Here is a 27,851-nt window from a genome sequence, read left to right as displayed (position 1 = left end):
AATGAGAACAGATAGGACAAAACAACTAAGCCAGACAACCAGGGGAAGGCTAAATAAAGCTTGGGGTGGTTTGGGTTGTCATGGGGAAAAAAGGTGGAGATAAAAAATTTCCTGAACTGACCATCAGATAACACTTTTGGCTCAAGACAGCTTTGTGTCTGGTGTAGCCAACAGGTAGGAAAGAAAAAAAGCAAGTTTACTGGTTGGTCACAAGGCTGTACCTGAGAAAACGGTTTCTAATAAAAGTTGTTCTTTGGAAGCTGGATTAGAGAGTTGTTATTTGACAAGAATAGTACACTTAGAAAACCCCCAGGATAGATACCAAAACCGTATTAGTTGATCCTAAGCCCCAGCTATCACATAGAATATTGCAGATCCAACTAGGAACACTAAATTAGAATTTCTCGGGAACCTATCTTTAGTAAATTTCTAGCAGTTCTGATGTTTAATTAAGTTTAGAAACAAGTGAACAAGAATATACTCCAAAAGTGATTCTGTGTATTTTTAAATACCTGATCATATTTGAGAAGTCAGGGACAGTGATGTATGAGTGGCTGGCTGACCCTATCTGCTGACAAGAAGAATCTGTCCTCCAAATACTAATTTCTTGGGCTTAGTACTTTCTAAAGGCTTTTTTTTCTTTTTTTAAGAATGGGGGCTAGTCACACTGGCACATGCCTATAAACCCAGTTACTTGGGAGGTTGAGGCAAAAGAATGGTAATGTGAGGCCAGCCTGGACAACTCAGCAAGACACTATCTCAAAATAAAATTTAAACAATAGAAGGGCTAGGGGTGTAGCTCAGTGGTAGAGCACTTGCCTGCCATGCACAAGATCCTGAATTCAATCCCAAGCATCACAAAAAAAAATTTTTTTTAAGGTGTGGAAATTTGTTATAATTACATTCTTGCTACATAGGAAAATAATGTTTTACTTTTTCTTAAAAAATTAAGATTATTATTAGAGCACTTTTAGGTTTAGATTTAGATACTTGTATTAAATCTACCAATTGTAATCAGTATTTAGGTGTTATTTCTCACCCCCACTGACTGCTTATTTAACAACATAATACTGGTTACCAAGGGTTGTATTTTAGTCCACAAAACAAAGAAATCCAAAGAAAGAGAAGGATAGATTTTTCTGAGGCACATAAGCAAGATTTAGAATAAAAGTGTAGAGCACTTGTAGGTTTAGACACTTAACACTTTTAAACCTGAGCAGATAATGCAGATATAACAATAAAAAATATGCTATTTGAGTATTATTAGCAGTTACTCCTAGAATCACTGCTAGCATGAACCTGAGCATGCTGTTTTCACACAGTGGCGGTTTGTGTCCTTGCAGCTAACATACACACCGTTCCTGAACAACTTTGGAGTAAGCTGCAGCATTCAGTATTTTTCGGATGAAGTCACAGATGTGAGAGCTCTCCCCTGGGCATCGAGGGAATCCAAAGACACCTGGGAAAAGATAAATAGCCATGCATCAATAATCATACACCAAGTACCTATTGGGTTCAAGGTACAATGAAAAATGAAATGGGGCAAGAGCAAGACTTTAATCTCCTTCAGTTCTTCCTGAAATGCCAAGATTTAACAGTGTAACCCGCTTCCTCCTGGTAGTCCCGCACTTTTTGTCCTACAGCTTTGCCCTGCTGCCTCCAGGCTGTGTGCTGATTCTGTACTACAGCACGTGGCTGCACTTCCCCTCGTGGGCCTTGGCTTAGGGACATCATAGATGGCTAACCTATTCCAAGCAGTCTCCACTTCCTGCCCTTTCTTCCTTCCAGTAATACTCATCCTCAGCAAGAAACATTTTTGGAGTACCAAGCTAATGCCAAGGATATTCAGTCATCCCTTGATATCCAAGAGGGACTGGTTCTAGAACTCCCAAAAGACATCAAAATCCATGGGTATGCAAGTCCCTTACATAAAATGGTTTAGTAGACAGCTGTGGCGATGCATGCCTATAATCTTAGGATTCAGTAGGGTAGGCTAAAGCAGGAGCTGAAGGCAAGCCTGGGCTACATGATGAGTTCAAGATCTCAAAAGGAAAGAAAAGAAAAGAAAACAATTACAACCACTAGTCTGTCCTTTGACAAATCTTTGTTGAATGAATGATAAATTGTTTTTACCAACCCACATTTCATAATACTTGTACTAAATTTTTGTAAGTATTTTCCTATTATTTCCACTTCATCTGAAAAATTTCCACAAGATGAGCAGGGCCATATTTTAGTCTCTCCCACCTGTGAAAGGGATCTAAGATAAACTGCCTTGCCCACGAGTGATAGTTAACTGGATGAATCCAGGTTTCCTGACAATTCAGAGAATTCTGCTCCCACACTACACCTGCTAACAGTTATAATCATGATGAGAGAGAGAAAATTCTAGCCCAAGGACACATCTTCAGGCCTAAAAAATGTGATTCTGTCTAAACAGAAAACCTGCTACTTTTCTCTGTTAAATTTACAGACAAAAAAATTTTACACGCAATTTTTTTGCCTATGCCTAAATTCAATACCACAGCACCAATGTCAGAAAACAGGAAAAGCCATTCCATTTTCCTAAGTCCTTTACTGCCACTTGCCATGTGGTTGCAACCATCTCTCCTCCATGAAATCTTTCAACTAGCATTGATTGTGCTTCAGTTAAACCTCACTGGCTATGGTGGCTGCCAACGCGCAAAGCTGACCTCCACGAAATCCCACTGATTAAACTGGGGAGGAGATGGCAACTAATGATTCCCCTGCTGTTAGAGCTCTGGGATGCTTTGTCTTTCCTGTGTCCCCATTGATGCTGGGATTTACAAGGATGGCTGACCTATGTGCAAACAGAGCTGCTACACTGTTAAAAGTCAAAAGGGCCGTGTGGATTGGCACAGGGATAGAGGAGATACAGGGGTCAAAGTTACCTTGATGTTGTGCCCCAAATGTAATCAGATTAATCATGGGAGGTGATGGGCATCTTTGAACCACTGCTCTCCTAGGGAAATAAAACAGGTTTATCAGCTGACTCTCAGGCAGAAATGCCTTATGGAAAGTCAGCTCCACAGATTAAACTATGTAATACACTGTAGTTCGCCAAAGCCATAGAGAAAGTTCTGGGATTTTCCTCTGATGTGGTCAAACCCAAACTTCATTTTTTTCACAGAAAATAAATTGAGCTCCATAAAGCTTCTTACACAGGGATATTTTAGAATAGTTTCCTTTTCAAGTCAGGGGAAGATCCCAAGAGTTGAGAGTACTGGATGGGCATAGTGGCATATGCTTGTAATCTCAGCTACTTGGGTGGCTGAAAAAGGAGGATCACAAGTTTCAGGTTAGCCTGGATGATTCAGGAGAGGGACATAGCTCAGTGATAGAATGCCTGCCTCGTATGCGTGGAGCCCTGTGTTCAATTCCCAGTACCACCAAAAAAATGAGACAGGGAGAAGGTAGTGGATTAACTCTGATACTTACAGAAATTGGCCTCCCTGGGAGAATCCCATAGCATTGTAGCCTTGCTGCAATTTAGGATCGTTAGCAAGAATCTGACACACTGTCCTTACTTGGGAATTGACATTCAAGAAGAAGCTGTTCTCCATGTCCTAAAAAAGGAGCCACAGAGAAGTGAAAGATGGGACTGAAAGCAACCCCTGGCATCTTCTCTAGAAGTGAACCCACTTAGGCTGACACCCTCATGCATGGGAAGGAAGGGAAAGTATCATTGACTCAATGCTGCCAGAAATGCAAGCTGAAGCATTCTGATAGTGCATTCTATGAAACTAGCAAGCAAGCCTTCAAGTGAACAGAGCTGCAAAGTGCTTACCTCTTTGATGTTCTTCCCAATCTCTAAAGACAAGACATAAATTCCAGGTATTTTCTTCTCCACCATTTTTTTAATAGCACCCATGCTCAGGGGATTACAACAACTGTCTCCTAGCCAACAAAAACATTAAAGGAAACTCATTAATCAAAATAACATTATTCTTTAAAATTTTTGTATCTTAAAGGGCATTATCAAGAATGTGAAAAGACAACATACAGAAAAGGAGAAGACATTTGCAAAACATGTATCTGAGTTTATCATCCAGAATATACAGAGTATGGCATGCTGGGTGTGGTAGCTCCCACCTAAAATGCCAGCACTTGGGAGACTGAGGCAAAAGGATCGACAAAAGTTCAAGGACTACCTGGGCTACATAGTGAGTTCAAGACCAGTGTTATGTCTTGTATTTAGATTTTCCCCCAAAGCCTCATGAGGTTTTAGTTGGGGCTTTTACAGAGATGGCTGGATCTAGAGTATGTGATTGATTCATGGTGCTATGCTAGGCCCAAGGATACTAGAATTAAAGATGTGAATGCTACCCACACTAAGTACTCTGAATAAGATAGAAGTGACATATGTTAAGTGATAAAGACAGTGTTAAGGTCCCTCACTTGCTTTGCTACTTTCTTTCTGCCATGAACTGTTACCCATCTGCCATGTGCCACTCTGCCTTGTATTCAGCCAATTATGGACAAATTGTAACCCAAATAAACCTTCCCCCCTTTAACATTGGGTGTTAGGTATTTTGTCCCAGCAACAAGAGAAAAGTAATTAACATAGCCAGTCTAAACTATATTGTGAGATAAATAAATAAATAAACTATATTGTGACACCCTGGTTCAAAAAACAAAAACAGGACTTCTCGGAAGACAGCAGAGTGGTGAACAGCAAGGAAACAGCCTCTCTGAGATCTGGTATCCAGACACTGGAATAGAGCAATGTGAGAAAGAGGAGGGAAGTGGCTCCCCAGGATCTACCAAGGATCTGAAGCTAGAATTTAAGCAAAGAGAGAAACTTCAACAAAGAAGGAGATGGCAAGTGATTTTCTCTCCCTGAGCCCTGACTCACTGTGTGGGAAAGGCGGCCTGAACCTGCAGACATACAGTGACTGCTGGCAACTCCAGAGGCCTCCATGGAAAAAAGCACAAGTGGAATGGAGCAGTAGGCACAGCAGACTGCAGTGGCTGGTGAATTATTTGGGTTCAGACATTCCCCAGGAGAGGGCAATTGGCTGGTAGCTTGCTCAGAACTCAGAGCAGCTGTAGGCTGACTCCATCAGGGTAAGAATTCAAGTCGAAGCACAGTGGGTGGTGGAGGCTGAAGAAAACAAGCTCCAGCCTCACAGCCAAAAACCAGCCTGAGCTTCAGAACTAAAGGTGCAGGTTTACTAGGATTATCCACTACACAGCCATAAGTCTGGCTTGTTGGGATTAATCAGCATGGATCTGGACTTTGTCTGCCCACTTTGTCTACCAGTAACAGTGCCTGGAAGTGGACTTTTTTTTCTTTTGCTTTATCTTGACTGTTCTTGTTTTTATGTGTGAACATTGTTTCTAGTTTTTCTTGTTGTTGTTCTGTTCTTGTTTTTATTTTTCTTCCTTCTCTCTCTCCTCTTCTTCACCAGTTTCCCAAAGTTTGTGTAATGTTCCTTTGTTCTCCAGTCTTGCTTTTTTTTTTTTTTTTTTGGTACAGGGGATCAAACTCAGGTCCTTGTGAATGCGCAGCAGGCTGCGAAACCACTGAGCTAAATCCCCGGCCCCAGCCTTGCTTCTAATCTCTTCCTCTTCTTCTATTTCTCTATTCCTCCTCCCAAACCCTTTTAAATTTTCTCCCCTGAGGGTAAAATTGTAATATTGAGGGGATATTTACTGCATACATTTTTCTGGTTTGTTTTAGGTTTTGTTATATAACTACAAATCTAGTTCAATCGGCTAAAGGTAGCAAATCAATAGTTTTTCCTTCTCTAAGCTGTGTTTGATACTATTGTTGCTACTGATTGTACTACTTTAGCCAAGGTGACATAGTTGTTCTAATCAGTTGTTCCTCCTGGTGAGCCAGGACTGAGACTACCTAAGGGTCATAAACAATACTATCGGCCAGTGGCAAAGAAAAAGGGGTTAGGCCAAACAGGCCGCAACTTCTCATCCCCAATAAATTGAAGAGGTAGGATCTTGCAACAGACTCAAAATGCAAAAGCCAGATATACCTGGAAGACATCTTTGAGAAGTAGTCATTTCTAAGCATTCTAAATACTAGATTAAGCTTCCTGCCATAAGCAATTTACAATCATCAGCCCAGGAATTAAACTTTAGAAAACAGAAAATGAGAAGACACTTAAGCAATATGCAACCCCAGACTCAACAAAGGCAAACCCAGGGGGAAATGAGGTGGAACAATTTGAAACCCACCCACCTGGACTCTCTGAAGTGGTAATAGTGGAAGTAACCAAGCAGATGAAAGAGGCTCTAGAAAAATCAAATCATAAATAATTTCTCAAATAACTACAGAGATGGTGACCATATTGAAAGACATGGTTAGTGACTCTAGAGCAGATACAGATTAAAAAAATAGAGCAGCTCAGGAAAATGACAGAAACCATGAAAGCCCAGCATAGGAAAGAAATGGAATCCATGAAACAGATTCAAACAGATATCCAGGAAATTAAAAATTCCATTGAAAGTATAGGCAGCAGAATGAGCCAATATGAGGAAGGAATATCAGAGATAGAAGAGAGGATTGCAGTTAGCAATCGTGAAAATAAAGATTTCTTAAATGGAAACAAAGCTTTTGTATATAGGGAGGGGAGGAGACTTGAAGAAGGAATGGGGTAAAATAAAATTTATTTTTAAAAAAGAGAAAGATCTCTTAAAAATAGCAAGGGGCTATGAAAAATTAATCCAACAGTTGCTAGATGATGCAAACATGAATAACATAAGATTGACTGGAGTCAATGAAAAAGCAGGAGATAGGGCAAACTACATAAAAATCCTATTCCAGAAGTAATGGCAGAAAACTTTCCAAGCATGGAAAAAAAATTTGACATACAGATAAGTGAGGCATATAGAACTTCAATTAGCCATGATAAAAAAAACTACACCAAGGCACATAATAGTCAAGATTTCAGAAATTAGGGGCCTGGGATTTAGCTCAGTGGTTCCGGCACCTGCCTCGCAAGCACAAGGTCCTGAGTTCAATCCCTGATAACAAAAATAAATAAATAAATAAATAAATAAATAAAAGATTTCAGAAATTCAACACAAGAACAGAATATTAAAAGCTGTTAGAGAAACAAATCACCCATAAAGGAAAGCCCATAAGAATCACAGCAGACTTCTCAACACAAACCTTCAAGTAAAAGAGAGCTTGGAGTGAAGTACTTCAAGCCTTAAAAGAAAACAACCTCCAACCCCGATTCATGTCTCAAAATTATCTTTCAGGGCTGGGGATTTAGCTCAGTGGTTCCGGCGCCTGCCTTGCAAGCACAAGGTCCTGAATTTGATCCCCGGTACCAAAAAAAAAAAATTATCTTTCAAAATTGATGGAGAAATAAAATACTTCCATGACAAAGAACACCTTAGGAAATTCATAAACACCAAACCAGCACTCCAAAATGTTCTGAAGGACATTCTAGACAGATAACAAGGACTACAACTCCATGAACCCCAACAGAATGGATCCACTAGGCAAGGGAAATGATTAAACAGAGGGAGAAAAAAGGGACCAACAACAAGAAAATAACATGCAAGGATAAGTCAATACATATCAGTTATAACCATCAATGTAAGTGGTCTCAATTCACCAGTCAAAAGAAACAGACTGACAGAATGGATCAAGAAGCAAGATCCAACAATATGCTGCTACAAAAACACATTAAACTGAAAAACAAAAACTTGGATGAACCATGAAAACATTATGTCAAGAGAAATAAGCCCAAGCAAAAGGTCATCTATTATGTGATACCTTTTATAAGATGCATATCCAGATTAGGCAACTCCATAGATAAAAAGTAGGCTACAAGTAATTGGGAAGTGGTAGGAGATGGAATGAAATAATTATTTAATGTATATGGATTTTTTTCTGGGGTGTTGAGAAATTTTGAAATGAGAGGGAAGTGGTGGTTGCACAACATTGTGAATATACTCAGTGCCACTGAATTGTGCACTCCAAAACGAATTCAAACACAATTTTAAAAAAAGATAAAAAACACTTTCTGCTTGGTGTATCAAATAATAACAAACTTCAAAAGCTCATAAGAAGCCAGGCCTGGTAGCATAAACCTATAATCCTAGCACTCTGGGAGGCTAAGACAGGTGGATCACAAATTTAAGCCCAGTCTGGACAATTTAGCAAATTAATGATATCCTGTCTCAAAATAAAAAGGGCTGATCACTGTGAAGACCCTGGGTTCAATCCCTAGTACCCCCCTAAAAAGCCCCCAAATTATAACTGAAGCACCAACATTTTTTCAGGAGGGTGTTAAGACAAGGCCTCACTATGTAGTCCCAGGGATCCTCACAGGGATCCTTCTGCCTCGGTCTCCCCAGTGCTGAGATTACAGGCATGCACCACCATGCACGGTGGGGGACCAAATTTATTTATTCATTTTTTTTTATTAGGGGGGTGAGACAGGGTCTCACTTTTGTAGTTCAGGCTGGCCCTGAACTCACCACATACCCCAGGCTGGCCTCAAACTCATGGCGATCCTCCTGCCTCAGCCTCCTGAGAACTGGGATTACAGGCATGTGCCACCACACCCAGCTCAGGGGACCAAATTTAAAAAGAAAAAGTAAGCATTGGTATAAATTCCCCTCCTTTACCTTAAGGGACACTTGGGGAAAGAGACTCCAAGAATTCTCTTCAGAGCCAGAATTAGGGAAACAAAACAGGTTTGTGCAAGTGCTGCTCCAGAATGTCACAAACTTAGGAGCAATTTCCTCTTTACTTTGCATTCTAGGTGCCTCCTTGACTCATCCTAGTCCCAGGCTTGTTCCTTTTCTTGTCAAGAAAGTAGAACTAAGAACCAGGGACAAACTGACCGCTAGTGGGGAAATAGGCTGGGATCATGTCTCTCTCTCTCTATTGCTTTTTTTTTTTTTTGAGACAAGTTTTCACTATGTAATTAAGGCTGATCTTGAACTCATTATGTAGCTCAGGTTGGCCTTGAACTTGCAGCAATCCTCCTGCCTCTGTCTCCCAAGTGCTGGGATTACAGGCATACAGCATCAGACCCTGCTTGAATGTTTTTTCTTTTCTTTTGGTACCAGGGATCAAACTCGGGTCCTTGCACTTGTGAGGCAAGCAGTGGAACCACTGAGCTAAATCCCCGGCCCTGAATGTTTTTTTTTTTAAACCCATTTCAATACAGCTCTCATTCTCGTCACTCCCCCAAAACTGCTTTTGTCAAGATCTTTAAGGATCTTCATATAGCTAAATACAATAATCAGTTCTCAGTCCTGATCTTACATGAGTGAGCAACACATCCTTTTTTTTTTCTTTTGCTATACTGGATATGGATCCCAGGGTCTTTCATATGGTAGGCAAGCACTCTATCACTGAGTTACATTCCCATCCCCCCTCTTTTATTTTGAAGCCAGGTGTAGTGGTGCATCTGATTACAGAATCCCAACACTCAGGAGGCTGAGGCAGGAGGATCACTGCAAATTTGAGGTCAGCCTGGGTTACATAGTGAGTTCAAGGTCAGCCTGAACTACATAGTGAGACCCTGTCTAAAAAAAAAAAAATTAATTTGGAGATAGCATCTCGCCAAGTTCCCCAGGGTGGCCTGGAATTTACATCCTACTGCCAAAGCCTCCAAGATAGCTGGGATTACACATGTGCATCACCAAGCGCAGTTCTCTTTCTTCTGAAACATTTTTTGTCTTGACTTGGCTTCCCTGACACTGCATTATCCTGATTTCCCTTAACCCCACATGGTGTTCTGTCACTGTCTCTTTTGCTAATTTCTCTCAATCTCCTCTGCCTCCAAATGCTGAAATGCCTCAGAGCTCAGAACCCTGCCAGGGTTCACTGCCCAGGTGATCCTGCCAGCCTCAGAAAGCTTTAAATGCTAGCCAGATGCCCACGGCTCCCAACTCAGATGCCTCTATAACATCTCTCAGTTGTGTAACAAGGATCCCAAAAGTAGATTCTGGATCGACCACTTCCCCAAACTGGCCCATACTAAGGCTCCTCCACCTTGGGAAAATGACAACTTTACCCTTCTAGTTCTCCACACCCAAACCAGTAGAGTCATCTCTGGCTTCTTTCTCTCATGCCACTTATAAATCCCACAGGTTCCACTTTCAAAATACAGCCAAACTTTGACCATTTCCCAACACCTCTACTGCTCCTATACAGCTCCAAGCCATTATCATCTTTTGTTTAAATTACTGCAATAACTTCCTGTCTCCCTACAGCTGTCCCTGGCTCTCCTATAATCTATTCTGAATAGAACACTCTGAGTGATCATTTTAAAACATAAGTCAGATCATGTCACTCATTTGCCCAAAAAGTTTCTCTCTCACTCTAGCCAGTCTCTACATTAATCTTAGGCTCGACATCTTCACCCAATCTTTCTAATTTAAACCTCTATTCTGTCCCCTTGCTCACTTAGATCCAATCACACTGATCTGAATGCTGTTCCTTAAACTTACAGTATATAGTTCTGCCTCAGAGCTTTTGCATTTGCTATTCTTTCTACTACATATCCAATTGTTACCTTCTCTATCCACTTCGGATTTTTGCTCCGATGTCACTTTCTCAGCAAGTACTTTCCTGACCTTTCCAGGTTCTTTCTCCTTCCTCTCACCCCTGTTTTTTCGCCATTGAATTATCACCATTTGATATGTATGTTTTATTTATTTCTTGGTCTGTCTCTCCTACTGGAAAGTAAGTTCTAAATGGGCAAACAATTTAGTTTGTTTCGTTCACTGCTGTATCCTCAGCGCCTAGTAGGTGCTCACTACGCATTAAAGATATAAATGAAATGCCGCCGCCTAGCAAATCCCTGGTCGAGGTGTGAAGGAGTAAAAGGATGGATGCGTCGTGCAAGCAGACACACACCTGCCTGACCCTGCTGCAGCGTGAAACCCCGAAGCCTGCTCAGCTCTCTACAAACGGATAGCTCTCTTTCCCTTTCTCCCAAAGCAGAGCAGCTCCTAAAATCCTAACATCGGGCCAGCGGATGCTGTGAAAGGACTGTGCTCGCCTTACGCTCATTTTGCAGATGGGAATCTAGGCTGGAAAAGAGTTTGCCAAAGCCTTTGGATCTCTCCTCACGCACTCACCCATCCCATGCCAGATCACCAGCGGCAACGGCAAGGGCAGATCGGGATGCCCCAGCGCCCGAGCGTGGCAGGACCACGGCAGCAGAGCAGCAGCCAAGAGCCACAGCGAGCCCGGCGACGCCATCTTGGCTCAATCATGTGAGCGTGGCCGCGCGCCGGCCGGGAACTACACTCGCGGGGGCGGGGCAGGGGGCGGGGCTGCCCAGTGCCAGGTGCTTCTCCGCAGCTGCATCGTGAGCATCCACCTGCAGCCTCCCAGGGACCGCTCCCAGCCAGGTGCTGCTGCCTGGGGCTTCTGCGCTGCCAGGGTGAATCGAAAGTATTGCTCGCGTTTGTTTAACGCTTACTGCACACCAGCCACTATTCTAAGTGCCTGACATCCTTTCACTGATTTACTCCTCGTAAAGAGGCCACATACTTCTCACCATTTTACTGGTAAGGACCACTGAGACATCGAGACAGTGCCAAGGTCACAGAGACAGCAAATTGGTGAGTCCAAAGTCATAGCTCTTCACCAATGCAATGTGCTGCTTTTGGAAGACAAGTGCTGTATGGAGGAAAGAGAGGAAGAAAAGACTGCCCTGTGTTAGAAATGAAAGGGAACGTGTGCTGGCTGTGGTGGTGCACACCTGTACTCCCAGCACTCTGGAGGCGGAGGCAGGATGAACGGTGAGAGAGCTGAGGCCAGCCTGGGCTACATATCTAGAACCTGTCTCAAACCACCCCCCGAAAAAGAAAAAAACGAAAGGGAACACATGATTTCCAGTCAGGCCCAGTCAGGGTCGCGGGTGGTATTTTTTCTGGATCTTGAAGGAAAGATAGGATTTTAAGGAGGGAAGATGAAATTCTGGAGAAAGACCTACTGATAAGGATATCTATTGGCTGTGGAGGAGTGATGGGGAAATAAATGCATGACTACTTCCTGGTCTGAAATCAGAGCTGGATTATTGCAAAACATGCCCGTCAACCACTCACCCTTGTCTATAACCCTCTTTAATCCAAGTTATGTTCTCAACCCACTTTCATCACCTTATTGCAGTTAGCTAAATTAGAAATTGTTATAAGGCAGTTAGACAAAGCTGGGCCCTCAGCACAGAAAAACAATTAAGGCACATTTGCTGGTTAGCATTATTAAAAGAGAGATACTAATACACCCATGTACTTCCCCTAGAAATAAATAACAGTGATTGATGTCCTAAATAGATATCAGTCAATTGGGTGGGGGACCAAGACCTTAACCTATCCCTTCCAGGAAAGGTCCCTAACTATACCTTACCGGAAAATCCTTGTTTTCAGTCCTTGTACACTTGCTACGACTTGCTTCCCGATTTGATCTCCATTTAGTCAATATTACCTAAGCGACTATACTTGTTGTAATCTTATTGGTTGATCATAGTTTTGTCCCATCTCATACCCACCTTGTGATTTAAAATTGGATCAATATTACCTAAGCGACTGTACTTATAATCTTACTAGTTGACTATAGTTTTGTCCTCACCTCCTGGCTTTGCTCTATAAAAAAACCCCTGGGAAACAGGGCCCCTGGGTCAATTTGCTTTCTGGTCCCTCTTCTGTTTCTCTTAGACAGAGCTATCCTTCTCAATAAATTTTTCCTACTCTTAACCTCTGTTGTTCCTAGAATTCATTCTTCGATTTTAGAGAACATAAATTTGCATGTTCAAACATCTAGCAGGTTGGGAATATTTCCCTTATATTATTTGGATTATTTGGAGGTCCTATATCATACATCCTATATCAAGACTGTTTCTAACAATGTCTAAGAAAGTTTAAAATGGGTAGCATCTCAGTATCTTAAATGTCAACAAGTGACAGTTAACAAATGAATTGAAGTTTTGGGATTTGTAGATGTCAAGCCTTCCCATCCTTTCCTGTTCATCAAATCTCATGCAGTTAGGTCTACAAAATCCTAAAAATTGGCACATACATATACATATTTGATACAAGAAAGTAGAAAAGTTAGCAGTGTCCATATCTTCCCCTTTTCTCTTTGGAAAAATGAAAATGGATAGTGGGGAGAGGAGGGTGAAATAGGAAGTACAGCATAAACTTTTTTTGCTTCAAATTTTTATTTTTGTATTAGTGTTAACAGGTATTGTAGTGGCCAGTTGGTCCTTTCCGGGCTCTTACCATCCTGTTCAAAGAATTGGGCAGATCAGTGAAAGTAGAAGTTTAATGTTTAAGGCAAAGAGGTGCAGAAGTGAGTGTGGGCTGGTGATAAAGGCTTACATCAGCCGCAAGCTTACTAGCTACCATCTTTTATATCCCCCTCTGATGTCAGCTCTAAGCCAACCCATCAAAAACCTGCCTGAGCTCATATCAGAAGGTTGTTATCAGGTGTGGGGCTTGGCTTGACCTAGTGAAGATCTGTCAGCAGAACTGAAGACAGGATTATCTGGTATCAGGTGCAGGGCTCTGGAACTGCTGCTCTGCCCAATGGTTAACAAATGTCCATGACCCACAGGTCTCGCCCAATTGCCTGCCCATGTTGCCACACCCTAGTCTCTTGCCTCAGTACATGTTTGCATGTTTGTAAAGAAAGGCAGACTTAAAAACACAATGATATTAAAACAGAGACAAGTTAATAGATTTGGAAGGCATAGGTTATTTTTCTATTCTAATGGAATAGAAGAAGTAATTCAGAAAGCAAAACCCAAAGTTTTCCCTAAAATGAGGAATTCATCTATAGCTTAAAAGATAGAAACAGCCAGGGATGGTGGCACACGCCAGTAATCCTAGCACTTGTGAGATTGAGGCAGGAGGATCCCTGCAAGTTCAAGGCCAGCCTGGGCTACATGGCAAGTTCAAGACCAGTTTGAGATACATAGTGAGACTCTGCCTCAAACAAACAAAAAGATAAAAGTTTTAACAAAAAGGATAATGAAGAGAGGTAGGATCTCAATAGGAGAGGTTTATTGTGCAACAAACCTGAGAGAGACCACTCTGGCATTAGAGACCAGGCCAGCAGCTGTCGCACCTCCTGTGAGGTCTTTTGTAGGGTCATGGGAAGGGAGGAGTTCAGTGAGAGGGGGTTGTGGCTCCCTGCCAAGAACAAGGCTTAAGAGAGCACAAAGGGTAATGGTTGCCCAAGGACGAGGCTTGGGAAAGTGCAGGGAGTAGTGGTTACTATCAATAGCAGGGCTGATACTGTTATGAGCCTCCCAGTGCAGCTGTGCTGGGAGGGGGTGTTTAGAGGGATCTCTGATCAGGATGGCAGTGGTTGGATTCCTTCAGGGGGGAGGGACTCTTTTGAGTTAGGAATAAAAGCACACAGCTTCTCCACACTGGTGCACCTGTGTGTAGGCACCACTCTTGCAACAGTATGGATTAAAGCCTTGCTTTTGCTGCCTCTTGAGTCTAATGTTTTTGGGTCTGGACAAGTAAATTCACTTCTCACATAGGGTTAAACATTTTGAGGGTGGGTGTTGTTGGTGGTGTGTGTGTGGAGTCTTTGGGCTGGGACTGAGAAATTCCCGAAGCTAAAATGAAGAATTTAACCCACCCTTTTTATGGCAGATTCACTAACTCCCATCACAGAACTTTCAGGACAGGTCAGAAAGAGGCCCAAGAAGGGTTTATTAGACAGAGGTAGAATTATAGGATGCACTCCAAAGAGGAGTGTGCTTAGAGAAATTAGACCCATTACAGTTTGGAATTGCAAACACATACTCTTTTTGAGAGGGGTGAAAAGCCTGGGAAAAAGTGGCCACACATACTCCCAACTTCCACAGGCACGGGCAGGTTTTGTTTTTGTTTTTTGGTTGAACTCAAGATCTTGTGCTTGCAAGGCAGGCGTGGCACCACTGAGCTACATCCTCAGCCCTGGGTTTTTGTTTTTGTTTTTGTTTTTTGTTTTTGAGTAGATGATTTAAACATTCTCTGAATCCCCTGAACCAGCTGTTTACTTTCTTAACTGGGCCAATTTATGGCCTTTTAGTAATAGGTCTGGTAGGGAAAGAGTATAAATCTAACCAAAGGAAGGTTGCCATGAGTTGTCTGTCTTCTCGGGCTGATAGAGAAAATTTAAACTATTGGTTAGTTATTAAGGTAACTGAAGTAGAATAAGTAATGCATTCCTTTAAGATTTACCTTTCCCATAACTCTTGTTGTGTAAGGTGATGGCTAACTGACCCTTTGACCTGTAACCTAGCTGTAGATAACATTTAACCTGGAGAAAAACAAAGTGGAAATGTTTGGGTAGCTTACAATGTATGTGTTTTAATTGCCATCTGTTTGTTATATGTCTGGACTATAACCATTAACAGGAACTAGTTGTAAAAGAGAAACAGAAATTTTACTGACTAAGACCACCAGGAATGAGGTAATGGCTAAAAGAAGATATAAAAGGAAATGTTAAAACAAAGGATGGCGCGGACTCTGACCAGACGAGTTTCTGGTGGTCCTGCCTGCTTGCAAGTAAACTTTTATTATTTCACCCGAATTCTATGTCTTTGTGTATTTCTTTCCACAATTCTGGAACAGGGCTTCTGTTCTTCACTTTCCTTTCTTTTTTTTTTTTTTTGTTTCCGGTACCAGGGATCAAACTCAGGATCTTGCGCTTGTGAGGCAGGCAGTGGAATCACTGAGCTAAATTGCCGGCTGTTCTTTACTTTCTTAATCGAGTCATTTTAGAGCCTTTCAGTGATAGGTCATCTCGGGAAACTTCAGCAGAGTCCTTGAAGTTGGAGTCTTCTTAAAAGTGCAGTTTTTGTTATGATTTCTTTGTCTCCTTTCTACCTTTTATTTCTTCTATCCTACCTCAAACCCAGGCCCTTACACATGCTAGATAAGTGTGGTCGGCCTCTTAGGTTCATATGCTCAGGTTCATCTGCTCACCACTGACCAAATCAAAGGAGGCCATATATTTGGGTAAAAGGAAAAAGGATTTATTCAAAGCTAGCTCTGAGGTTCCATTTGACCCAGCTATTCCCCTTCTTGGTATCTTCCCAAAAGAATTAAAAGCATCTAGGGCTGGGGATTTAGCTCAGTGGTTTTGCCACCTGCTGTGCAAGTGCAAGGACCTGAGTTCAATCCCCAGTACCAAAAAAAAAAGGATTAAAAGCATCTTACCACAGCGATATATGCATGCCCATGTTTATAGTGGCACAGTTTATAATAGCTAAATATTGGAAACAGCCTAAATGCCCATCAACTGCTGAATGGATGTGATCTTTTTTACCCTGCCATAAAGAAGGATGAGCTAGAGACATTTATAGCTAAATGGATGGACCCTGAGACCATACTCTTAAGTGAAATAAATCGCACACACATGTTTAAACACTGCATTGTTTCTCTGGTGTGAGAAACTGAAAGTGGAAATAAAGACTAAAATGTATACTAGATATTTGGAAATGGGAAGAAAATATTCAAATGGGAAGGGGAACAAGGGAGAGGGGAGAGAGAAAGGAAGGAAGGAACAAAAAAAGTAAAAATAGAAGGAAAAAATGGAAACAAAGCTTTTGCACAAAGGGAGGGGAAAGGGGTTTGGGGAGATAGAAAAAAAATAACAGGCAGGTCATATCATGCACAGGTGTAAATTCCCTATGATGAGTGTTATCATTATGTATATCTAAAAGGTACCAATAAATGTTTTGCTTTAAAAAAAACAAGGCTATTTCTGAGGAGATGGAAAAGCCCATTTGCCTCAAATCATCATCTCCCCATGTACAAGAGTATTGTTGGGGTCTTTTATAATAGGAAGAATGTGGGAGAGAATACAGTGGGCCATAGACATTTTCAGACTAGTTCCATCCTTTCCTGGACTCAGACCTCTCCTTCCTTTGCCTAAGGGAATGAAATTGGGCTTGATCTCTTGGTGCCAGGATCTGCATATTCTGTCCATTCCACTCGGTGAGGAGAGGTAGGGAAGCCATTTGTGCTCTAGGCACGAGAAAGTTCAGAAGCCACTGGATTCCAAAGGAAAAATTCTAACTTTTAAAGCTCAATTTTGCAGTGCAGGTTACACAAGCACTTTACCTCTGAGCTACATTCCCAGCTCTTTAGTCCTTAGATGTCTCTTAGTTTGTCCTCAGTTTTGATTGACAGTTTGGGAAGATACAGAATTCTGATAAACTCTCTCTTTAACCAAACTTTATACAGCTCCTCTGAGCTGTCCTTTCAACTAGGCCTCATCTCTAAACCCCATTCTTAGGGATCTTGTGCCTTAGTACAAGTTTCCCTTGCCTTGCCTAGTTTTAAAGCAAGAATCCCTGCTAAGTCAATATAGTAAGAACCGTACCCACCCACCCTTGATACCCAATCACCATTAATATCTGATCATGTTCTTCCCTACCCTCAATGCCAAAGTCCTTGGCCTATCTTTAGCAAGAATCCTGTTAGGCCAATTTACCTAGAGTCCTCGGACCCTTGAGGTGTGCTCTTAGAGTTTCCCATCCACTGACCTGTCACACTGCTTGTTGGTGGTAGATTCTCAGCTGTTTATTCTGTTTGTGTTGTATTCAGAATCAGCTCAGTTTTACTGACTCTTGCCTCTAAAGCAATGGTACTGAATAAAATCAGACTTGGTTGCCTTAATTAAAGTCTGGCTCTGTATCGTTTCCAGTAAAGATCAAATACTTTGTTCCCTCAGAACTTTGAAAGCATTGCAAATCTCATTCCTTTAAAGGAACCAGTTTTGTTTTTGCATTTTCTCTTTGGTACCAGGGATAGAATTCAGGACCTTGCGCTTTTGAGGCAGGCTCGGCACCACTGAGCTAAATCATTTTCTCTTTGGACAGCTCTCTGCCTGCTCAAATTCCTGTGGAGAGAGCTAGCCTGAGCTTCCTCTGGGCCTTTTCCCATCAGGCCTGTTCCTTAACCTGTGCTCTATGAAAGCAGGAAGATCACACATCAGGCAGGCTTCTTGTAGGCTGGGAGTAGGCAGGAAGTCTGGTGGCCTCAGGAAGAGACCCCATCCCAAGGTTGGGAGGCATTGCATGAATCAGTCCTGAGTAAAAGCTTCTGCTCCCTTTTACCACCTGTCTTCTTTTTATACAAATCTGATTTGCCTTCCATCAGGCAGAATATCCCCTCCAGAGACCTCCCCTGGCAAATTCCTACTGTCTTTAGAGAGCAGCAAAAGGAACCAGTGCCAAGTACCCTTACAAGAAGGGAGGAATAAAAACTCAGCTGTCTCAGCTTTTTTTTTTAGATTATTCAAAATGCAACACTTTGGGATGAAACCTCCCCAAGATCTCAGCGGCTGGGGCCAAGGCTGGAGGAGCTTGTTCTGTGCCTTGCCTAGTTTCACTTGATACTCTTCAGGAATTATGTAGAAAAGAAAAGCTCACATGTAAATTGATCAGAATCACCAAAAGGAATCTAAACAATTATGAGGTGGAATATTTCTGTGACTACAACGTAGTAAAGGATATGGAATATTATCTTATAAAATGGAAAGGATGGCCAGATTCTACAAATACTTGGGAAGCTTTGAAAAATCTCAATTGTCCATTACTGCTTCAGCAATTCTTTAATGACAAGCATAATTATTTATCTCAGATAAAGAAAAGAAAAGCAATAATTCCAAAAGACAGTAACAAAGCTTTGAGATCTGCCATTGCTCAGTACATTGTAAAGAAAGCTAAACAAAGGATAGCTCTGCAGAAGTGGCAAGATGAACTCAACAGAAGAAAGAATCATATACCAGGTGTTCTAGTGCCATTTGCTGAAAACACTATCTCTTCCTTGGCTCTTGAATTGAGTTTGTATTCTATAAAATGCTAATGTTAAATAATCTTTCAAAACTCAGTTGACCATATATGTGTGGTTCTATTTCTAGATTCTCTGTTTTATTCAAATGATCTATATGTCTTTCCTTACACCAACACTGCCTTGATTACTGTAGCTTTAGAAGTCTTAAAATTAGGTACTAAACGTCTTCCAACACTGTTTTTGTTTTTAACTATTCTAGGTCCTTTGTACTCCTACATAACTTTTAAATTTCGATATCCAATTCTTCATTTATAGCAAGTATACACAGACCTGAATTTTTATATATACCTTGTGCTTTCTAATCCTCCTAAATTCAAGTACAAGTTCTAGGGGCTCCTAGAGATTTCTTAGTATTTTCTCTGTAGATGATCATTTCATCTACATATAAAGATTTTGCTTCTATCTTGCCAATCCTATCCTAATTGTGTCATTTTATTGCCAGTCTCTTTTGGTGGGGCCTAGGTTTCAAAGTTTAATGGAGATAAAGAGTAAGCATATCTGCCCTTGTTCCCCACCTTAAGGAGAAAGCATTGTATCTTCTCCATTCATATAAGGTGTTCTCGCTGGAAGTATGGAGTACATGTCTTTAATCTGTTGAGAAGGTTCTGTTCTACTTCTAGTCTCCTGATAGCTTTTACCATGAACAGCTGTAGAATTTAGTCCAATACGTTTTCTCCAACTAGTGACAGGATCACATGGCTTTTTCCTTTCCTCTGTTAAAATGATGACTTTTGGGGGTGGATCTTCCAATGCTGAACCAACACTGCCATCCCTGTAACAAAGCCACTTTCTACATACTGCCAGATCTGACTTCTAATAGATTGTTTTGTTAAACAAATTTCTATCTATGTTCATACTTTTTTCTTCTATTATCTTTATCCAGTTTTAGGATTAGCCCAATGTTGAGTTCCTAAAATGAAGGGAGAAGTGTTCCTTCTTTTTTCTGCTTTAATTGTTTGATATAATTTATCAGTTAAAATGTATATGAGCCTGCTGTTGTCATATAGGTAGGTTTTCAAGCTAGGAATATACTTTCTTTAATAGGTGCTATTCAAATTTCATATTTCTTCCAGAGTTAGTTTCATTAGTTTGTCTTCCAAGGTACTTCTTAGAAGTTGTCAAATTTATTTCAAAAAAGATTTTTGTAATATGCTTTCTATATCCTTTTAAATTCTGTAAAATCTGTGGTAATGTCTCCTAGATCTTAATATTGTAAATTAAAAAATGTATGACTGATATTGTGTAACAGGAAGAAAAGATCTAAAGGAGCAGGGGAATTGGGAGGGGTAGGGGAAAGGAAAAACGAGAAAAGAAAAAATATGAGAAAAGGAAAAAATGGAAACAAAGTCTTTGCAAATAGGGGAGGGTGGAGGGAGTGAAGGGAGGGCAAGGGAAGGGGAAAAAAATAAGAACCAAGATACTCATGTAATGGTACAAGATCCCAATGATGAATGTAACTGTATTTTATACCGGAAATGTACCAATAAAGTTAATGGGGGGGATAAAAAGAAAAAAAAAGAAGAAAGAATCATAAAGGAATGATATTTGTTGAAAATACTGTTGATTTAGAAGGCTCACCTATAAACTTTTACTACATTAACAAATACAAACCAGCTCCTGGAATCAGCTTAGCCAAGGAAGTGATCTTTGGTTGTTTGTGCACAGATTCCTTCTTTGAGAAATGTTGTCCTGCTGGAGCTGGAGTTATCTTTGCTTATAATAAGAACTAACAAATTAAAATCCCACTCAGTTCTCTCATCTATGAATGCAATTCAAGGTGCTGATGTGGACCTGACTGTCTGAATAAGATTGCACAGAAAGGCACACAGTATTCACTTTGCATCTTTTGAACTATCAATGGCTGTGGCTGGGGTGTAAAGACTTGTGAAGATTAAATGAATGAGTTTTGTAATGGAATACATTGGAGAGGTAATCACATGTGAAGAAGCTGAAAGACAGGAACAGTTAAATGACAACAAAGGAATCATGTATCTCTTTGATCTGGACTATGAATCTGATGAATTCACAGTGGATGCAGCTCGATATGGAAATGTGTCTCATTTTGTAAGTCATAGCTGCAACCCAAATCTTCAGGTGTTCAATGTTTTCATCAATAACCTTGATACTCGCCTTCCCTGAATAGTATTATTTTCTACAAGAACCATATATGTTGGAGAAGAACTTTTTTTTTTTGTATCTAACAGTTTCTGATTTTTTTTTATTAAATTCTTTTATTGGTACATTGTAGGTATACAACACAATTACATTTCTCTTGGGAATTGTACTTTTACATAATGCATCTTGGTTCTTATTTTTTCCCCATTCCTAGCCCTCCCTTCACCCCCTCCACCCTTCCCTATTTACAAAGACTTTATTTCCATTTTTTTCATTTCTCATCATTTTTCCTTTCCCTTCTTTCCTTTCCCCTGCCCCTCCCGCTACCCCTACCCCTTTGGACCTTTTCTTCCTATTTTACATTTTCGATTATTCATTCTAATCATTGGTACATTTTAGGTATACAATATAATAACATTCATCATTGGAAATTTGCACCTTTACATAGTCTCTCTTGGTTCTTATTTTTCACCCTTGCCCAGCCCTCCCTTCAACCCCTCCAGTCCTCCCTATTTAAAAAGATTTTGTTCCTATTTTTCCATTTTCTCATATTAATCCCATTCCCTTCTATCCTTTTCCCTAGCCCTCCCACTTCCTTCCCCTTTGCCCCTTTTCTTCCTATTTCACATTACCTATTATACATTTAGTCCTTATTTACACTTTCAGTTTCTCACACCAGAGAAACTATTTGGTATTTATACATGTGTGTCCTATTTATTTCACTTAAGAGTATTGCCTCAATGTGCATCTACTTAGCTATAAATGTCTCTAATTTCTCATTTTTTATGGCTGAGTAGTACTCCATTTTATTAAAAAACCACATTTTCTTTATCCAGTCTCCAGTTGATGGGCATTTGGGCTGTTTCCAAGTTTTAGATATTACAAACTGTGCTGCTATGAACATGGGCGCACATATATCATTGTGGTATGATTCTTTTAATTCTTTGGGGAAGATCCCCAGCAGTGGAATAGCGGGGTCAAATGGGACTTCCAGTCCTAGTTCTTTGAGGTATCTCCATACTGATTTCCACAGTGCTTGCACCAGTCGACACTCCCACCAGCAGTGGAGCAGGGTTCCTCTTTCCCCACAGCCCCACCAGCATTTGTTATTGGTTGATTTCATGTTAGCAGCCATTCTTTCTGGAGTGAAGTGGAATCTCAGCGTTGTTTTCATTTGCATCTCTCCAATGACCAGTATGTTGAACATTTTTTCATGTATTTATTTGCTATTTCTACTTCTTTGTCTGAGAAATGTCTGTTCATTTCAGATGCCCATTTTTGGATTGGGTCTTTAAATTTGGGAGGTCTGATCTTTTGAAGTTCTTTATAGATTCGAGATAGTAGACCTTTGTCTGAGGAAGAGCAGGTGAAGATTTTTTCCCACATTGTGGGTTGTCTCTTCACACTGTTGGTGGTTTCTCTTGCTGTGCAGAAGCCTTTTAATAAGAAGAGATCCCACTTATTGATTGTTTGTGCTAGTTCATGGGCAACTGAGGTTTTGTTCATAAAATCTTTTCCTACACCGATGTCTTCAAGGGTTCTACCTAACCTCTGTTCCAACTGGTTCAGAGTTTCTATTTTAATATCTAGATCTTTAATCCATTTTGATTTTAGTTTAGTGCATGGTGAGAGATATAGGTCTAGTTTTAATCTTTGGCAAGTTGAAGCCCAATTTTTCCAGCACCATTTATTAAAGAGGCTATCTTTCCTCCAATGAGGGTGTTTGGCTCCTTTATTGAAGATGAGATGGCTGAGTGTGTCTGACATTGTTTCTGCATCTTCTAATCTGTTCCACTGGTCCTCAGGTCTGTTTCTTTGCCACTACCATGCTGTTTTTATCACAGTAGCTTTGTTTGTAGTTGCAGGTTGGGGATTGTCATACCCCCTGCCATGTCTCTGTTACCTAGAATTGCTTTTGCTATTCTGGGTCTCTTCTTGTTCCAAATGAATTTTTGGATTGTTGTCTCAAGGTCCATGAAGTATGCTGCTGGGATCTCAATTGGAATTGCATTAAATCTGTATAGCAGTTTTGGAAGTATGGCCATTTTCACTATATTAATCCTTCCTACCCAGGAGCAGGGGATGTCTGTCCATTTTCTGATATCATCTTCAATCTCTCTTTTCAGAGTGCCATAATTTTCAGAGAAGAGGTCTTTGATTTCTTTCATTAGGTTGATTCCTAGGTATTTCAGTTTTTTGGATGCTATTGTGAAAGGAATTCTTTGCCCTATTTCTCTCTCAGTGAGTCTGTCATTTGTGTAGAGGAAAGCTATTGATTTTTGTGTGTTGACCTTGTAACCAGCTACTTGACTGAATTTGGTTATTAAGTCTAGAAGACTTTTGGTGGAGTTCTTGGGGTCTTCTATATAGAGTATCATGTCATCTGCAAATAATGACAATTTGACTTCTTCATTACCTATTTATTTCATTCATTTTATTTCTTTCTCTTGTCTAATTGCCATGGCTAATGTTTCCAGAACTATATTGAACAAGAGTGGTGATAGTGGACATCCTTGTCTTGTTCCTGATTTGAGTGTGAAGGATTTCAGTTTTTGACCATTTAGTATGATATTGGCTGTTGGTTTTTCATAAATGGCTTCTATCAGTTTGAGGTAGAGACCATCTATTCCAATTTTTTGTAGGGTTTTTATCATAAATGCATGTTGGATTTTGTCAAATGCTTTTTCTGCATCTATGGAGATAATCATATGGTTTTTGTCCTTGGCTCTATTGATATAGTGTATTACATTGATTGATTTTCATATATTGAACCATCCCTGCATCCCTGGGATGAATCCCACTTGGTCAGGGTGTATGATCTTCTTGATGATCTTCTGCATTCTGTTTGCCATTATCTTATTAAGGATTTTTGCATGTATGTTCATTAGTGAGATTGGCCTATAGTTCTCTTTTTCAGTTGGGTCTTTCTCTGCTTTGGGGGTCAAGGTGATGCTTGCTTCCAGGAATGAATTTGGGAGTATTGCTTCCCTTTCAATTTCATTGAAGAGTTTAAACAGTAGTGCAGCAGTTCCTCTCTAAATGTCTTGTAGAATTCAGCAGTGAAGCCATCAGGGCCCGGGCTTTTCTTAGTTAATAAGTTTTTAATTACATTTTCAATTTCATTGGTTGATATTGGGTTCAGAATTTTTAGGTCTTCTTTGTTCCACTTTGGTAATTCATATGTATCTAGGAATCTGTCCATTTCTTCTGTGTTGTCCATCTCATTGGCATATAGGTTCTGGAAGTAGGTATTGATGATCCTCTGGATTTCTGTTGAGTCTGTTGTAATTTCACCCTTTTCATTCCTAATTGCATGGATTTGGGCCTTTTCTTTCATTTTTCTGATAAGGTTGGCTAAGGGTTTGTCAATTTTGTTGATTCTTTCGAAGAACCACCTCTTGGCTTCATTGATTTTTTTGTATCATTCTCTTAGTCTCCATTGCATTGATTTCTCCTCTGATCTTTATTATTTCCTCCCTTGTATGAGCTTTGGGGTTGTTCTGCTCTTCTTTTTCTAGAAGCTTGAGGTTCAGCATCAGGTTGTTTAATTGGGCTCATTCTGTTTTCCTAATATACGTATTCACTGCTATGAATTTCCCTCATAAGACTGCTTTCATTGTGTCCCACAGATTCCGATACATTGTATTGTCATTGTCATTTAATTGAAGGAACTATCTGATTTCTTCTTTAATTTCCTCTGTGACCCATTGCTTTTTCAGAAGTGTGATGTTCAATTTCCACGGGTTTATGAAATTTTTTGAGTTTCTTTTGCTATGGACCTCCAATTTCATTGCACTATGGTCTGATAATATACAGGGGATAACTTCAATTCCTTTCCACTTACTTAAACATGTTCTATGTGTGAGTGTGTGGTCTATTTTGGAGAATGACCCATGTGCAGCTGAGAAGAATGTGTATTCTGATTTTGTGGGGTGGAAGACTCTGTAAACATCTGTTAAGTTCATTTGTTCAAGAGTTCGATTGAGTTCTAGTATTTCATTACTTATTTTTTGTCTAAAAAATAAGACAGTGGGGTGTGACAGTGGGGTGTTCAGGTCCCCCACTACAATTGTATTAGTGCATATATGACTTTTCATGTCCATTAGTATTTGTTTTATATTGTTGGGCGCACTAGTGTTTGGTGCATAGATATTTATGATTGTCATCTCTTCCTCTTGGATTGTTCCCTTTACAAGGATGTAGTGTCCTTCTTCATCTCTCTTAATCAGTGTTGGTTTGAAATCTACTTGATCTGCAAAGAGGATAGCTACTCCTGCTTTTTTTCAGGTTCCTGTCACATGGAGTATTGTTTTCCACCCTTTAACTTTGAGTCTATGAGTTTCCTTTTGAATTAAGTGTGTTTCTTGTATGCAGCATATTGTTGGATTTTGCTTCTTGACCCATTCTGCCAGTCTATTTCTTTTGATTGGTGAATTGAGATCATTAACATTGATGGTTATAACTGAAACGTATTGACTTGTCATTGCCATGACTTTTTCTTTTTGTTGGGTTCTCTCCCTTTACATTTAATTTCTTGTCATGCCAGATGGGTTCATTCTGCTTTGCTTCCTGGGGTTGTGATCCTCAATGTCTGTTCCTAGGATATTGTGTAAAATTCTTTGGAGTGCTGGTTTGGAATTCACGAAGTTCCTAAGGTGCTCTTTGTCATGAAAGTATCTTATTTTTCCATCAATTTTGAAAGAAAGTTTTGCAGGGTACATCAATCTGGGTTGGAGGCTGTTTTCTTTTAGGGCTTGGAATACGTCACTCCAAGCTCTTCTTGCCTTGATGGTTTGTGTTGAGAAGTCTGCTGTGATTCTGATGGGCTTTCCTTTGTATGTGATTTGTTTCTTTTCCCTGACTGCTTGGAGGACTTTGTTCTTCTGTTGAGTTTCTGGAATCTTAACAATTATATGCCTATGTGTAGATTTTTTTTTTATCAAGGCTATTTGGAGTCCTATATGCCTCACTTATCTGTATGTCAAGCTCTTTTCCCCTGCTTGGGAAGTTTTCTGTCATTATTTCTGTGAAGAGATTTTTTTATGTCATCTCCACTCTCTCCTGTTTCTTCATTGAGCCCAATCAGTCTTATGTTATTTTTTTTTGCATCATCTAGCAGCTGCTGGATTGATTTCTCATGTTCCCTTATAATTTTGAAGCAGTTTTTCTTTTCCTGGTCACTAATTGCAGTCTTATCTTCTATATATGAAATTCTGTCCTCACATTGGCTCATTCTGCTATGTAGACTTTCAGTGGAGTGTTTCATGTCCTAAAAATCTATTTGCATTTGTTTTATGGATTCCATTTGTTTTCTATGTTGGGATTCCATCATGTTCCTGAACTCCTCTCTAGATTTATTAATCATGTCTTGCACTAGGGGCACAATTTCTCCTCTTATCTGAGAAATTATTTCTGATTTCATTTTTTCCAGATCCCCTTTTGTTGCCAGTTCAGTGGGTCCAGGTGGTTGAGTATCAGAGTGTTCCATCTCATTTCCCTTTGGGGTTGCTGTAGGTGATCTGGAAGTCTGGTTTTGAGACTTATTTATGTGTTTTCTCATTTCGACTGGGGCGGAGGGCTGTTAGCGCCTGCACGGATTACCTCCTCTGAGCTGGAAGAGGTGGGACAGGGGCCAGGAGCAGCGGTAGGGATGGTGACCCAAAAGCCCTTTCCTGTGGGCTGGGAGCAGCGGGAGGGATGGTGGCCTGGAAGCCCGTTCCTCTGGACCAGGAGCAGTGGGATGGCGGCTCAGAAGCCCCTCCCTCTGGGCCGGGAGCCCCTTCCTCTGGGCCAGGAGCAGCGGGACAGAAGGTGGCCCAAAAGCCCTTTCCTCTGGGCTGGGAGCAGCAGGAAGGATGGTGACCGGGAAGCCCCTTCCTCTGGACCAGGAGCAGTGGGACGGCGGCTCAGAAGCCCCTACCTCTGGGCCGGGAGCAGCGGGACTCAGTACGATGGTCTGGTGGTCTGGTGTCCTCTGGGTCTTTGTAGTGCGGAACCAGGTGGCTGCCTGTCTGAAGCGGGGTGATTTGGCGTCTTCCGCGCAACTTGGGACCTCAGTAGGGCGTGCACAGACCTGGCTGTCAGCAGCGGGCTGATTCAGCGTGTTCCATGCAACTCGGGACCTCGGTAGGGCATGCGCAGAAGAACTAACTTTTGATTACCAAATGAAAGGTTCTGGAGATACGTCTTCAGAGTCTGTTGGCCATAGCCCTCCCAGAAAAAGGGTCAGAACTGTGTCCAGGTGTGGAGCTGTGACATGTAGAGGTTACCTTGACTGACTGTTAGGGAAGTACAGCTGATAATCGTTGTAGTTTGGTTTTTCCTAATTTTAACACTTTTTTAAAGTATTTGGGACTCTTTTCATATCATCAAGATTACGCTATGTTAATTTACAGTTCCTTTTTCAAAACATCTGCCAAATACATTACTGTTGCTACGACAAAGACACGGTCACATAGGCTAACTTGAAATGGACCTACTTGGTGATTAGAATTCAGATGTGGAAGACACTATCTACAGATCAACATGCACTTACCAAAGAAGTCTATGTGAGCAGAGAAGTGCCCCCTTCTGTGTCTGAAAAGTGTTAGACTAAAATGGTAATAATTGCTGATATGAAACATTCATCTTGCCATATACTTTGATTGCAAAGACTGAGAGTTAATTTAGTTTGGGCAAAAATACAAGTTCTGGTGTTTTTTGTTTGCTTTTTTTTTTGGCACCGGGGATCAAGCTCAGGTCCTTGCGCTTGCACACCAGGCAGTGAAACCACTGAGTTAAATCCCTGGCCCCAAGCTCTGGTTTTATTACTATGTTGTCATTCCTATTAAATACTCACTGTTCTTTTTTTTTTTTTTTTTTTTGGTACCGGGGATCAAACTCAGGACCTTGCGCTTGTGAGGCAGATGGGG

General features: G+C 40.7%; 1 protein-coding gene and 1 pseudogene across 1 annotated transcript in view; one reads left to right on the top strand and one right to left on the bottom strand.

The window, feature by feature from the left end:
• The window catches only part of Ppt1 (palmitoyl-protein thioesterase 1), a 34,808-nt gene extending 23,565 nt beyond the window's left edge, over positions 1-11,243 (bottom strand). The window contains exons 1-5 of the mRNA XM_004851045.3: positions 11,095-11,243; positions 3,809-3,918; positions 3,460-3,587; positions 2,913-2,983; positions 1,357-1,459 (exon numbers count right to left, since the gene is read on the bottom strand). Coding sequence (XP_004851102.1) covers positions 1,357-1,459; positions 2,913-2,983; positions 3,460-3,587; positions 3,809-3,918; positions 11,095-11,218 — 536 coding nt within the window. The 5' untranslated portion in view covers positions 11,219-11,243. The remainder of the gene's footprint in view (positions 1-1,356; positions 1,460-2,912; positions 2,984-3,459; positions 3,588-3,808; positions 3,919-11,094) is intronic.
• A 7,240-nt stretch (positions 11,244-18,483) lies between these two features.
• Positions 18,484-27,218, top strand: LOC147827186 (histone-lysine N-methyltransferase SUV39H2-like; annotated as a pseudogene).
• The last annotated feature ends 633 nt before the right edge of the window (positions 27,219-27,851 follow it).

Source organism: Heterocephalus glaber, unplaced genomic scaffold, assembly GCF_053883595.1.
Source record: "Heterocephalus glaber isolate CG9 unplaced genomic scaffold, H.glaber_assembly_v1.0 deba00001452, whole genome shotgun sequence".
NCBI classification, from domain to species: domain Eukaryota; kingdom Metazoa; phylum Chordata; class Mammalia; order Rodentia; family Bathyergidae; genus Heterocephalus; species Heterocephalus glaber.
The sequence above is the reverse complement of the archived record's forward strand: the minus strand, read 5'-3'. Positions and strand labels throughout refer to the sequence as shown.